Source organism: Thalassophryne amazonica, chromosome 6 (assembly GCF_902500255.1).
Source record: "Thalassophryne amazonica chromosome 6, fThaAma1.1, whole genome shotgun sequence".
In the NCBI taxonomy this organism is placed as follows: Eukaryota; Metazoa; Chordata; class Actinopteri; order Batrachoidiformes; family Batrachoididae; genus Thalassophryne; species Thalassophryne amazonica.
In genome coordinates this window covers 73,246,523-73,261,590 of record NC_047108.1, presented here as the reverse complement: position 1 = coordinate 73,261,590, position 15,068 = coordinate 73,246,523, and the positions used below count along the sequence as shown (strand labels likewise).

The 15,068-nt window shown below is 42.1% G+C and overlaps 1 protein-coding gene across 2 annotated transcripts; it reads right to left on the bottom strand.

The window, feature by feature from the left end:
* Positions 1-846: 846 nt before the first annotated feature.
* si:dkey-109j17.5 (zinc finger BED domain-containing protein 4) lies at positions 847-13,776 on the bottom strand. 2 transcript variants are annotated; one of them, XM_034172473.1, is made up of 5 exons: positions 13,290-13,776; positions 10,971-11,192; positions 10,578-10,837; positions 9,901-10,498; positions 847-1,727 (listed from the first exon to the last, which is right to left on the bottom strand). In XM_034172473.1, exons 1-5 carry the CDS (start codon positions 13,437-13,439, stop codon positions 894-896), a joined length of 2,064 nt encoding a protein of 687 aa, XP_034028364.1. In that variant the 5' UTR covers positions 13,440-13,776; the 3' UTR covers positions 847-893. The 2 variants fall into 2 exon arrangements, with proteins under 2 accessions (XP_034028364.1, XP_034028365.1); XM_034172474.1 differs by lacking the exon at positions 13,290-13,776 and having other exon boundaries at positions 10,948-11,094.
* Between the last annotated feature and the right edge of the window lie 1,292 nt (positions 13,777-15,068).

The following is a 15,068-nucleotide window of genomic DNA, read 5'->3' as shown; positions in this document are numbered from 1 at the left end:
GCCCAATGTAGCAAATATGATACAAATAAAAACTCATATATGCAAAAAGGTTTTTTGTTTGTTTGTTTGTTTTTTGGTGGGTTTGTTAAAAGGTCCAATAAAGACTCTAATTTCAAAAAATTTGAATTTTCTGACAATTATTTCACAGGGTGGGCTTTATAGGGTTAAATTGACAAAGAAAAAGTAATCATAATGTATGGAGTTCACTGAGTTATGAATGTTAATACTCATAAAAATTAATGTCATAAAGATTAGCTTTTTCTTCCCATAACATATAGACCATATGTACGTGCAATCCATGAGTGAACACTCATCTATAAACTGTGCGCACCACTTTTTTCCAAAGTGAAACATTTATTATAAATACCCAGTGATGGAGGCATACATACAGAGAGAAAAAAACAAACAAAACTATGATACACTGTCTTACTGTTTAGCAGCTGATGCTTTCGCTCAGTCATTTTTAAAATGTAGAATTAAAACCTGTACGATTAATGAGTATCAGTTAAAATATATAATTTTGTTATGTTCAAAGCTGTTCTGGGAAGATTGTTGGATTCACTGTTGTTGTTCTTGTTTGAACACCTTACTCCAGCAAAATGATTACCAAAATACTTTGGTAATTATCCACTTTAAGTTCTTTTGATACATCACGTGGCATGCCCACATTCAGGCTACATAACTAACAGACAGGATTAAAGTCTGCAAAAACTCTTCTCAATAATGTAAATGGGGCCGTGGTTTAGAATTCTGAGCAGGTCATTCCATTTCTTATGGGTATGCATTATGCTGCTTACTCAAGCTCCTTAGAATGCTACAAGGGATAACTCCTCAGGTATGATACCGTTTGCCTTCTGTGGTTCCTTGCATGACTGAAATGTTGACTATTACCTCTAGGTCCATAATAATCTGTAGTTGGCTTTAAGGTAGATGAGCGTTTCCAGGTTCTTTGGTAAGACGCGGCCTCTCTCTGGCCACAAACATCGGCCAGCTGTAATGAAAATGCTTTCCACCACAGTGCCCGAGGCAGGTATTGTAAATGTTTTCTTGGCCACTTGAGCGAGAAGAGGAAAGTCAATTGCTTTCCGCTGCCAGTAGTGCAAGGCCTCCTCATCTGTGGGTTCTTCACGTAGGTACACAGCCAATTCCTGCTCAAGGCTCTTGGCCTGCGTCATGGGTCTCTGCTTGATGAAGGAGAAGAGCTTGCAAGGCCTTGAGAGCGAGGTGACAGGAGATGAAGCTGGAGACTGGGCTTGGGAATGTAGGTCTGTATTGGGGTCTAAAGGGTTTGAGGCTGATGAATGTTTGGTCAACTCCTCCAGGAGGACTTGCCTGTGCCAGTCAGGGTTGCTGCTCCATGTAAGCTTGAACTGTGGGTCCAACGTGGTAGCAGTGATGTAGAGCGGATCCTCCAGGATAGAGGCCAGTCGACAGTTTATGGTCTGGCTGAGACCCACAACAAGAGAGGGACAGTGAGGGGCTGAGGTCTCAGAGAGGTGCTTACGAAGACCCAGAACACAGGGCAAAGCCAAGCTGATGGATACATGTCTGTCTGTCTGTACATCATCCTGTTTGTCTCTGTGGACCATGTCCCATGCCTCAGTGAAAGGCTCCAAAATGTCAGTCAGTTCTCTCAGGAGGGCTTTCTCTGAAACATCTAGGGCCAGCTCCCCTGGACCACTCATCTCCTCCAGGAACTCCATGGAGTCCAGCATCCGACGAAGCACCTGCATATAATTGATCAAAACAAAACATAATTTATTTATAAACAAATGACGTTCCACTGAAATTAACCATTTTTACATCAAATATTTCCTGTGATTAACAGGGCAAACATATGATTTATGGAGTCAGTGAGTGAGTCAGTAGCTGGGCTTTCATTATCAATTTGTGCAAAAGTTTTGCAATATTTTCAAAATGTCACTAAAAATAGTTGCAAAATTAAACCATTTTCATTGAATTACTGAATGCCACTGCTGGGTTGTGTCCTGTCACAAGAACTGTAATTCGAATGATGATGGTGATGGAAGGGTAAGGTCCCATGAAATATACCTATTTCATCCAACCATTTTCTACACTCGCTTACGCCAATTAAGAGTCACGGGAGGCTGCCTATTCCAGCAGTCATAAGCATGAGGTCATTTCTTTATATCAAATATTGTTGTAATATTATCCCTTATAACATTTAATAAGCTCTCAATCTCTTATTTCATCCACTTGTACTATGTTCTTTATTTCAGAATGTCATGTGATGCCATGTATGTCATGTGAACCGTAATATTGAAGAAAGTGTTTCCATTCCCCTTTTTCAAGTTAAGCAGCCTTTTTTAATCACCTGAAGAACCACCTTCTGCAAGTGCAAAAACTTTTTTGTGATATGTAAGAACCCCCCACCTCCACCCCCCGAAATACATGTTTCCATTCCACGTAATTTCAATTCAGTACTTCAATTTGCATAATTAGGAGTGTAATGGAAACCTATATATATATATATATATACTCAACAAAAATATAAATGCAACACTTTTGGTTTTGCTCCCATTTTGTATGAGATGAACTCAAAGATCTAAAACTTTTTCCACATACACAATATCACCATTTCCCTCAAATATTGTTCACAAACCAGTCGAAATCTGTGATAGTGAGCACTTTTCCTTTGCTGAGATAATCCATCCCACCTCACAGGTGTGCCATACCAAGATGCTGATTAGACACCATGATTAGTGCACAGGTGTGCCTTAGACTGCCCACAATAAAAGGCCACTCTGAAAGGTGCAGTTTTGTTTTATTGGGGGGGGTACCAGTCAGTATCTGGTGTGACCACCATTTGCCTCATGCAGTGCAACACATCTCCTTCGCATCATCCGTGAAGAGAACACCTCTCCAACATGCCAAACGCCAGGGAATGTGAGCATTTGCCCACTCAAGTCGGTTACGATGATGAACTGGAGTCAGGTCGAGACCCCGATGAGGATGACGAGCATGCAGATGAGCTTCCTTGAGACGGTTTCTGACAGTTTGTGCAGAAATTCTTTGGTTATGCTGAAACAATCGGTTTGATTGTTTCAGCAGCTGTCCGAGTGGCTGGTCTCAGACGATCTTGGAGGTGAACATGCTGGATGTGGAGGTCCTGGGCTGGTGTGGTTACACGTGGTCTGCGGTTGTGAGGCTGGTTGGATGTACTGCCAAATTCTCTGAAACGACTTTGGAGACGGCTTATGGTAGAGAAATGAACATTCAATACACGAGCAACAGCTCTGGTTGACATTCCTGCTGTCAGCATGCCAATTGCACGCTCCCTCAAATCTTGCGACATCTGTGGCATTGTGCTGTGTGATAAAACTGCACCTTTCAGAGTGGCCTTTTATTGTGGGCAGTCTAAGGCACACCTGTGCACTAATCATGGTGTCTAATCAGCATCTTGGTATGGCACACCTGTGAGGTGGGATGGATTAACTCAGCAAAGGAGAAGTGCTCACTATCACAGATTTAGACTGGTTTGTGAACAATATTTGAGAGAAATGGTGATATTGTGTATGTGGAAAAAGTTTTAGATCTTTGAGTTCATCTCATACAAAATGGGAGCAAAACCAAAAGTGTTGCGTTTATATTTTTGTTGAGTGTATTATATATATAAAACTCAGCCACATGGGGTGTGCAGCCAGTACAGTGCCGGTCCCAAGCCCGGATAAATGAGGAGGGCTGCGTCAGGAAGGGCATCCGGCGTAAAACAAGCCAACCCAACTATGCAGACTCAGAATCGAATTCCCATACCGGATCGGTCGCGGCCCTGGTTAACAACATCCGCCACCGGTGCTATTGCCCAACAGGGTGCCGGTGGAAATTGGGCTACTGCTGGGCGAAGACGACGAAGAAGAGGAGGAAAACGTTGCCACGAACAGCGGGAGAAGAAGAAAACTAGAAGGGTGGAAATGAGAGTGGGAACTTTGAATGTTGGTAGTATGACTGGTAAAGGGAGAGAGCTGGCTGATATGATGGAGAGGAGAAAGGTAGACATATTGTGTGTGCAAGAGACCAAGTGGAAGGGAAGTAAGAGCAGGAGCATCAGCGGTGGGTACAAGTTGTTGTACCATGGTGAGGACAGGAAGAGAAATGGTGGTGGGGTCATTTTAAAGGAAGAGTATGTTAAAAGTGTGTTGGAGGTTAAGCGAGTGTCTGACAGGGTGATGAGTGTGAAGTTGGAAATTGAAGGGGTGATGATGAATATCATCAGTGCATATGCCCCACAGGTAGGTTGTGAGATGAAGGAGAAAGAAGATTTCTGGAGTGTGTTAGATGAGGTGGTGGAGAGTGTGCCCAAGCATGAAAGAGTGGTGATAGGAGCAGACTTCAATGGGCATGTTGGTGAAGGGAACAGAGGTGATGAGGAAGTAATGGGTAGATATGGTATCAAGGATAGGAATGGGGAAGGACAGATGGTAGTTAATTTTGCAAAAAGGATGGAAATGGCTGTGGTGAATACCTACTTTAAGAAAAGGGAGGAGCACAGGGTAACATATAAAAGAGTGGAGGAAGGTGCACACAGGTGGACTACATTCTTTATAGGAGATGCAAGCTAAAAGAAGTCACAGACTGTAAGGTGGTAGCAGGAGAGAGTGTCAATAGACAGCACAGGATGGCTGTTTGTACGATGACTTTAGAGGTAAAGAAGAAGAAGAGAGTGAGAGCTCAACAAAGGATCAGATGGTGGAAGCTGAAGGAGGAAGACTGTTGTGTGAAATTTAGCGAGCAGGTGAGAGAAGCACTAGTTGGAGGGGAAGCAATTTTGGACAACTGGAAAAGTACTGCAGATGTGGTGAGGGAGACAGCTAGGGCAGTACTGGGTATGACATCTGGACAGTGGAAGGAAGACAAGGAGACTTGGTGGTGGAATGAAGAGGTCCAGGAAAGCATAAGGAGAAAGAGGTTGGCGAAAAAGTTTTGGGATAGTCGGAGAGATGAAGAAAGTAGACAGGAGTACAAGGAGATGCAGCGTAAGGCGAGAAGAGAAGTGGCAAAAGCAAAGGAAAAGGCATATTGCGAGCTGTACAAGAAGTTGAATAGTAAGGAAGGAGAAAAGGACTTGTACCGATTGGCCAGACAAAGGGACAGAGCTGGAAAGGATGTGCAGCAGGTTAGATTGGTAAAAGATGCACATGGTAATGTGCTGACAAGTGAAGGGAATATTTTGAAGAGTTGATGAATAAAGAAAATGAGCGAGAGAAAAGGCTGGATGATGTGGTGAGAGTAAATCAGGAAGTAAAAGAGATTAGCAAGGAAGAAGTGAGGGCTGCTATGAAGAGGATGAAGAGTGGAAAGGCAGTTGGTCCAGATGACATTCCAATGGAGGCATGGAAATGTCTAGGACAGATGGCAGTAGAGTTTCTAACCAGATTGTTTAATAAAATCTTGGAAAGTGAGAGGATGCCTGAGGAGTGGAGACGAAGTGTGCTGGTTCCTATTTTCAAGAACAAGGGTGATGTGCAGAGCTGCAGTAACTACAGAGGCATAAAGCTGATCAGCCACAGCATGAAGTTATGGGAAAGAGTAGTAGAAGCTAGGCTTAGAAAACAGGCGAAGATCTGTGAGCAGCAATATGGTTTCATGCCGAGAAAGAACACTACAGATGCAATGTTTGCTCTGAGAATACTGTTGGAAAAGTACAGAGAAGGACAGAAAGAGCTGCATTGTGTGTTTGTGGACTTAGAAAAAGCTTATGATAGGGTGCCAAGAGAAGAGTTGTGGCATTGTATGAGGAAGTCTGGAGTGGTAGAGAAGTATGTTAGGGTAGTGCAGGACATGTACAAGAATAGTGTGACAGCGGTGAGATGCGCAGTCGGAATGACAGACTCATTCAAGGTGGAGGTGGGATTACACCAAGGATCAGCTCCGAGTCCTTTCTTGTTTGCAGTGGTGATGGACAGGTTGACAGATGAGATCAGACAGGAGTCCCCATGGACTATGATGTTTGCAGATGACATTGTGATCTGTAGTGTGAGTAGAGAGCAAGTTGTCTAGTCTGGAGAAGTGGAGATATGCTTTGGAGAGAAGGGGAATGAAGGTCAGTAGAGGCAAGACTGAGTACATGTGTGTGAATGAGAGGGAGCCCAGTGGAATAGTGCAGTTACAAGGAGTAGAAGTGGTGAAAGTAGATGAGTTTAAATATTTGGGGTCAACTGTTCAAAGTAATGGAGAGTGTGGTAGAGAGGTGAAGAAGAGAGTGCAGGCAGGGTGGAGTGGGTGGAGAAAGGTGGCAGGAGTGATTTGTGACCGAAGAATATCAGCAAGAGTGAAGGGGAAAGTTTACAAAACAGTAGTGAGACCAGCTATGTTGTATGGTTTAGACAGTGGCACTAACAAACAGACAGGTGGCAGAGCTGAAGATGTTGAGATTTTCTTTGGGAGTGACAAGAATGGACAAGATTAGGAATGAACATATCAGAGAGACAGCTCAGGTGGGACGGTTTGGAGACAAAGTCAGAGAGGCGAGATTGAGATGGTTTGGACATGTGCAGAGGAGGGACCCAGGGTATATAGGGAGAAGGATGCTGAGGATAAAAATAAATAAATATATGACACAGAAAGGAAAAAAAACACAAGTGAGTTTTCAAGAGAAAGTTGCAGGAAATTTGAGAAACCGTCGTGAGGTCAGTGACGATAAATACAAATATCTTTCATTTTCAATGTTGTTATAAAAATTTAAATTACTCAAAAATATTCATGATTTTTCTTTTAAATCTGAGCTCAAATAATCAACCAAATCTATGGGATTATATTATGTGCTATTCTTAATGTAAATTACCTAGAAACATAAAATGCAAAAAGTGATTTATATTTCCCACACACTTTTGTTTTTTTTTAGTGCACGTGCTCTGTTGAGAGAGACAGAGAGAGACAATGAAAACAATGATTGAGGTCAGATCAGACACGCATAAGACAAATGCACGCACACACCTCTTGGAACAAGACGGTGCGACCCAGTGTCACCGACCGAACGCTCCCCACTAAAAATCGGTCCGCCCTGCCTTCAATGTGCATGTGTCATTAGCTGTGGTTCACCGATTATCACCTTGTTTCTGCTTCAAATTGCACTTCAGCCATCATCTATCTCAGTGACAGATATCTGAAGCTTTTGTACAACAATCAGTTCCACATAAATTCAGCATTATTTCTTCATAAAAGACGGGGGAAGCGATCAGAGCACCGCAGCCACATGACCTGATGCATTCACTGTGCATCTGTCACTTGAAAGCGTGACCGCGTCGCCTCATTTCTGCTTAGAATGGCCTTGTTTCTGCTTAAAACTGGCTTTAGAATGATTTAAGAGGTTTTACCTTGTCATCTGATGGTTAATAATCCCATTAATCCATTTGACTGCTTTAGGTGAAGAGACTTTCTCAAACTGAGCTGAGCTCAAGCTGAGCTTTGAAATGACGCATGCGCAGTGGAGGCAGGGCAGACCAATTTTTAGAGGTGGACCTTTTGGTCTGCCACACCGGTTCGCTCATCTCTCAGCCACCTGTGGCTTTTCATGTGAACAGATATTTGCAATCAAAGAGTGCTTGTACGGATGGGGTTTATTATAAAAAGCTAAGGTGGAAAATTCCAATTTAAAACATAAAATAAAAACCCTCTATGCCTATGGACCAATCCGGACCAATTCCTGGAATTATACATGATATGTAATTAATATTTAATAAGGCAGCTGACACAAACAGAATCAACAAGCTCATCAGGAGAGCTGGATCTGTCCTGGGGGTTGAGCTGGAGTCTGTGGTGGAGATATCAGAGAGGAGGATGCTGAGGAAGCTGCTCAGCATCCTGGACAGCACCTCCCACACCCTGCATGCCACACTGACCTCCTGACAGAGCACCTTCAGTGATACATGGAGACCACTGAGGTGCACCACAGAACGCCACAGGAGGTCTTTCCTATCTGTGGCAATCAGACTGTATAAGTCCCCCCCCCTTCTGCAGGATGAATACATAAACAGATTTATTCAGTTATGTGCAATATTGTCAAACATCTTTTGCAATATATCTTCCAGTTTTTTTTGCATAAATTTGTTGTACTTATTGTTAAAAAAAAGAAAAAAAATGATTGGTTTCTACTAATACTAACAATTTCTGTAATTGTGTATTTAACTAACCAGTGTTTACTGTTTCTGTACTCTGGCAAAATAATTTCCTTTGGGATAAATAAAGTTGATTATTTATCTTTAAACATAAATGATCACTGAATATGTTGAGGCTGCTGTAAATTACAGGGATTACTTGGCTCAAACCTGTGGTCTGGTCACAAAATATAAATGCCACATTATCTTCTCTGTTAGTGTTTTGTCTCATATAAGCTTTCAGACACAGAAAAAAAATGTTTGGATTGATATTGTTTTCGGCATGGTGAGCCTGCTAATGTACCTCATTGATGTCACGCTTACACTGCAGCGTCTCAGTCATTTTTGTTTTTGCAAAAAAAAAAAAACAGTGCTGCTGCAGGGGTAATATTTAGCCAAAATAATGTGTTAGGATGACAATTAAAGCAAGTGTTTTCAACAGAATAAAACACACTATCACAAAATAATGTGAATCAACAACAGTAACAAAAACAAAAATCAGGTCACTTGCACTTTAAGTGTTTGGACCCCGATGTGTGTCAAGCTGGCTGCAAAACAGAAGCCGTTTGCTTTTAGCATAATCTGTTCACGTGAATGCACAACTGCTTTGATTTCACTGCAATGTTGCATCGAAATTTACACAACAATTACTTTAAAAAAAGTCACTGTGACAATAAGTTGGTATTTCACACTATTATTTAAACTTTGCATTAATCTGCAGTTCCCTTCTGTTACCTGGGGATCACCCAGGACTGCAAGACCAAAAGAGCACAACAGAGGATGTACTTTCTGAATCAGATAAGGAAGATCAACCTGCAAAAAATGATGGTGAACTTCTACACTGTCACCACTGAGTCCATCATCTCCTCCTCCATCACCGTCTGGTACACTGCTGCCACTGCTAAAGACAGGAGCAGACTGCAGCGTATCATCCATGCAACAGAGAAGGTGACTGACTGCAATCTGCCATCCCTAGAGGACCTGTACACCTCCAGGGCCCTGAGGCGAGCAAAGATGATAGTGGCCGATCCCTCTCACCCAGGACACAAACCTTTGTCACCCTCCCCTCTGGCAGACGGCTGAGGTCCATCAGGACTAAAACCTCAAGACACAAAAACAGCTTCTTTCTGTCTGTAGCTAGACTTATAAATAATGCCAGAGACCCCCATTTACCCTGCCTCCCCCTCCACTCCCACAAAGTACAGATTGATCATCCCTACACTGAAAGGTACTGTACATCTCCATGCCTTTACACAGCCCCATTCCACTGTTATATTTATTTGACAGTGAACATAGTTTTGTCTATTTGACTCCTTTACTTCTTACAGAAGTATTTTTTTTCCTTTTCTTTTTAATTGTTGTTTACGCACCAATGACACCAGATCAAATTCCTTGTATGTGAGAACTTACTTGGCAATAAACTCGATTCTGATTCTGATATGAATACCACCTATGGTCCATTACCCACCTTCACAATAACCTCAGCTAACAAGCTAATCTCGCAACTGTGGAGAGATGCCCACTATGTGGGTAAATGTGGGAAAACGTTTTGGCGATACAGCAAATACGTTATGGCAATCTCAAAATACATTTACATGACATTTTGAAACGTTTGCATCACCTGTGTTTTGGAAAATTGTTCCAGAGTCTGTGCTAAAAAGAAGGCACCATGTAATGTGCTAAATGGGGCCTCATTATGTCACAACTATGTCCAAACATTACACTATGCACTTCATACTGTTACTGTATAAAACATGTGCACAGATGACAATGTAATACCACATACCTTCAGCTGACCAGCCCAGTCTCTTGTAAGAATTGGGGCATTGCCTGATCCCCCGCTCATCAGGCCAGACCCGTCGAACACCTGGCGGAGTTTCTCTAGTGGCACAGCAGAGGTAATGTAGTTGTAGAAGCAGGCAGCTTTGGCTAGCGTGGAGGAGATCTGTGGACAGGAACGTAGCCCTTCTCTCACACACTGATCAAGACAGCGAGAGAAACAGTTAACCCTACAAACACCCAGAGTCTGCTCCCATGAGTCTTCCCATTCTCCTTCCTCTCCCCCATCACCATGACCGTTGCTGTTTCCATCCTCCAAATTATCCCCATTGCCCACTTCCTCTTCATCATCGGCTTGCCCATTAGCGAGAAGAGGTGAAACCAGGAAACCAGGAAGACAGCATGGCTTTACTGTCGGTGTGGCCAGGAAAGCATCTGCAACAACACGAAACGCTCTCCCTGAGACGCCATGTGAGCGACATACTTCTTCAAAATCTGAAAGCACGTGATTCTCTGAGCGGCAACTAGAAATGGGAAGGCAAGCCAGGAGGGCTGAACGCATCTGCCAGTCAGACGTGAGAAAGTGGCAGGTAACGCCGAGATACCTGTGGAAAAAGAACGCAGTGATCACTGAGTGAATTAATCTCTGTATTCACTGAGTTGTCCCTGGTTTTTTCTTCTTACCCTGATGTGATGCCAGACAAGCCCCTCCAGACATCCAAGCTGAGACTGAGAGTGAGCGCTGAGGCCAGGGCCTGACGGGTGGCCAGCTGGGCCTGATAAGCGTAAGCTGGGAAGAGCTGGCTCTGGATGTAGTGCTGGGGTTCTGGGGTGTAGCGGGGCTCCAGAAGCTGAAGCAGTTCTCTGAATCCTTGGTTCTCCACCACAGACATTGGCTGCAAGTCACGCACAATCATCTTGGCTATGGCCTCAGAGATTAAAACCTAATGGTAATAATATAAATAACAATAAATGCATTAATATAACACTTTAAAAAAACAAACAAATTTTGCATAATCCTAAATTATCTCCATTACTACATAATCAGCAATACCAAAATGAAGAATAACCCCACACCTGGCGCGGGTCATGTCTGTCAAACTTTGTCATCCCTCCTCCAGAACCTCCGCTCTCAAGATTTCCAATTCCTCCAAAACCACCTCCCCCCCCTCCCGCTGCAGTACTGACAGGGATATTATAGCGGGTGTTCCCTCCGTTGGCAGTGAACGTGTGCAGGGAACCCTCTCGCTTCATATCTTTCCTTTTCACAAATTCATCGTACATAGCCTGGTGCTTACGCTGCAACAAGAGAGGCAGAAACACACACACACACAAAAAAACACATAATGAGCTACATTCATATAGAATATTAGCTTAATGTCTGCAAGAAGATACAGTTCAGCCAAACACAAACATAAGGAGACTGCTGGTATATATGGAACTGAACCTGTGTAAAAACCCTTTTACAGTATGATACCATATAATTTTAAGGCAAGATATACATCTTGTTTGAACCCTGCGTGACATCGTGGAATTTGATCACTTATGGGGACCGCCGCTCCCGTTGAGCAACATATACACAGCATAACTTCACATGTAAAAATGGTGTACTGTTTTGTTTTTGACTGCAATCACCAAGCAGTTGCGAAAAGTGCATTTTTTTCAGTTTCCAGTGGAGAAGACAAGCCAAATGGGAGAGGTCGTGTCGGCAAGTGTTAGCCTACACAGCTAGCCAGACTGCTAGCTGCTTTCTCTCACATGCACAACCGCCTCGACACGTTTGAGCTCCAGGTTATAAACAAACCACAACACATGTCCACTTTCCACTGCATCATCACTTTTTCTTTGCATTTTCACTTTGTTTGTGTGTAATTTGCCCAAAAAACTCAGAGAAAGTTCAGTGTTTTTGTCCCCGGAAGTGGAGAAATTATATCATATTTCCCCTCTTTAGTGTCTGCCCTCAAACGAGACTGCTGTACCCAATGTAACTGCTGCACACGGACATACACGTGTATTAACATCATAACGTAAAACTCTTTGTATATTGTGCCTAAAACACTTGTGAATATATTAACTGGGTTTTTAGATGTTGTTATTGTGTCTGCTTTATGTAAACATGAGAATGGCCGTGAGCCACGATTGCTTCCTGTTCATGTCATTGTGGTGAAAAGTGAAGTTGTCTCTTCAACTCCCCGCTTATTGTCCTTTACAACACTGCCTGTGCTGTTTGTTCCAGAGTAATATATAAGATGTCTGAAATTCAGTTTGCGTTTATAAAGTTCCACCAGGTTAAACTTAGTAAACATGGAATATTTGGAAAAACTGCAGGTTTTCAGGGTCTTGTGCATGCAGTCTCTTATTAACGTGATGAAAGGCATAAAAAAATTACATTTTGGTAGTACAATGTTTATTTGCAATTGTTATCATGTGGTTTCTCAATTCGCCCTATTGATGTATCCCATAATCCCTTGCGCGCCAGAGAGTCGCTGCAGTCAAACAACATAGAGAATCCACATGATGACAATTGTAAATGAATATTATACAACAAAAATGTAATTTTTTATGCTTTTCATAACGTTAATAAGAGACTGCTGCATGATACCCTGAAAACTTGTTAAAACAATTATAACAAATAATCTGTGTCTGCTACGTTTAATCTGCGTGGAATTTAATAAACGCAAAACGAATTTCAGACATATTATATATATTAGTCTGGAACAAAGAGGACAAACAGTGTTGTAAAGAACAATAAGACGTTAAAGAGCAAACTTCACTGTCCCTCAGAACGACATGAACAGGAAGCGAGCGTAGCTCACAGCAGCTCCCATTGAAAATAACGGAGAGACAGCCTGCGATTCTCACATGTTTACATAAAACAAACACAATAACAACGTCTATAAACCCAGAGAATATAGTCATGAGAGTTTTAGGCACAATATAAAAATAGTTTTATGTTGCGATGTTAATGGTGTTGTCTGTGTGCAGCGGTTAAAGTGCAGCCCGATCAGAGCATCTCAATACAGTTCTCAATGTTACTGAGATCTTGCAGCGCGGTGAACTCTTCGAAGTTTTGCGGGATTTGAAACATCAATAGAGCGAATGTTGTTTAGACTACAACGAGAGTTAATTACAGGGATTATGGGACAGCTCAATAGAGTGACTGTGTGGGCGTGTTCAGAAATGGACTTCCGGGACATAAGTCACAGAAGTCTAAAATGAACTGTTTGAGTCCAACTCACGCTTACAGTAGCAGAGTGCCTGTAATCAAATTGTGGGACTTTGGGGATGTCAAGAAACGAAACTAAAGATATATACATATTGCATCGTATGACCCCTTTAAACCTCACTAGTTTCGACCACGTTTAAAACATAAACACTGCATACTGAAAGCATTACCTTGAGATGTGTTACGAAGTTGGACGTGACGCTCCGCTTTGCCTGTATCCTGGTGCCACACGCCTTGCAGTTGGACTCGATTTTGCCATTTTCGCCCTCAAACACAATGTTAAAGTAATCCAGAATAGACACTTTAGCAACCGACGCCATTGGAGCCAGCTGCTCTGCTCACAAGTAAAAATCAACTTGCGATCAAGGGCAACGTGAGTGAGGGGGATCGATTCCAGCTCGCCCCTGATCATGAGCGCAGGCCGACGTGTTTACGTCCCCACCGCGCCTGAAAAAAAAAAGAAAAAAAAAACCGCTGCACACGAAAGATAAATGATGTGAAGCGGGACCTGCGTCGCTCGCTGCTCCGAAATCGGCCGCGATCAGACTGCGGATGTCTGAAGGCTACAGCCGTGTTGTTCCTGCGCTGCCATCAGCGCACCGACACACGTTCTCCAGGAAGTGCAAACAAAAAACGGGCCTGTAGTGTCATCTTTTGACATTTCCCGGTAACGCTCAGCTGCCCTAAAAATAAATAAATTTTTAAAAAATGGTCACGTGTTTTTGTTTTTTCCTCCAATGATCGTGACTTCTACCACGCAAACTCAGCAATAAATTAAAAATCGCGTAATGTAGTTTTCTCGCGAGATGCAGTGACGTCAGTTCATAGGATGATTTAGATAAACTATCGGATTGGCCAAAATAATGGTTACTCTGGTTTAATAGTGAAAAATGCAAGGTAATGCACTTTGTTGCAAAAAAAAAAAAAAATCCTTGTTATGAGTATATTACATGAATGGGGATAAAATAGATACTATGGAAGAAAAGGATTTAGGTATTTTGTTTACCAATAACTCATCATTTTCCAAGTACATAAGTAATGCAGCTGCAAAAGCTAATAGAGTGCTGGATCTTATCAAGAAATCATTAAATTCTATCAATAAGGAATCTTTCCTGGTATTGTATGAGTTATGTTAGACCTCATCTCTAGAATATTGTGTGCAAGTGTGGTCCCCCTTTCTGCAGAGGGACAAAGATACGTTAGAAAAAGTTCTACGCAGGGCAACAATAACTGTACCTAGTAAATGTTGAGTCCAATAAATTTTTTTGAATTTAGAGATTATATCAATCAATCAAATTTATTTATATAGCGCCAAATCACAACAAACAGTTGCCCCAAGGCACTTTATATTGTAAGGCAAGGCCATACAATAATTACGTAAAAACCATAACGGTCAAAACGACCCCCTGTGAGCAAGCTGGTCTGAGAGGCCACTCCACTATGTTAAAGGTCATTAGGTGTTATAAAAGTTAATGTCAATGCTCTATCAAATGTATTTACCATTATAATTGTGTTAGTAATTGATTGAACAATGCCATGGAAGAGGAAGAGCACAGATAAGATTGATGAGGCGAGACATTTGGACTGTGAGACCGATTGTCTTATGCTATGATGAGACGAGACAATGTTTCATCAGTGTATAATGAACCACCAAGGAACAGACTTTTGAGAGTGACTGTCTTATACTATGAAATGATTTCATTGACTTTGTAACACCTTGGGACTCTATCTAAGTGGCATGAAAACTGAATGTACTCATATTTGTCTTTCAGACTGTACACTCTGTATGACATCTACCTTTAAAGCTTTAAATGAAGAAAGATCTTAGGAACATGAAGCCCGTTTCCCTGGTGTCTCATTTGTTGTCTATATCAGTGTTTTAAGGTAATTTTCTTAACATTATGTCAAAACTGAACGTCAGAAAGAATTTTTGTAACAACAAAATTGTC

What these genes read in the sequence shown, in the direction of transcription:
- si:dkey-109j17.5 (XM_034172473.1), bottom strand. Translation starts at nt 13,439, where the DNA reads ATGGCGTCGGTTGCTAAAGTGTCTATTCTGGATTACTTTAACATTGTG. An exon ending in ACAGACATGACCCGCGCCAG is followed by an intron (nt 10,838 to 10,970) that starts GTGTGGGGTTAT and finishes TATTACCATTAG; the next exon opens with GTTTTAATCTCTGAGGCCAT. An exon ending in ACTGGGCTGGTCAGCTGAAG is followed by an intron (nt 1,728 to 9,900) that starts GTATGTGGTATT and finishes AATTATATGCAG; the next exon opens with GTGCTTCGTCGGATGCTGGA.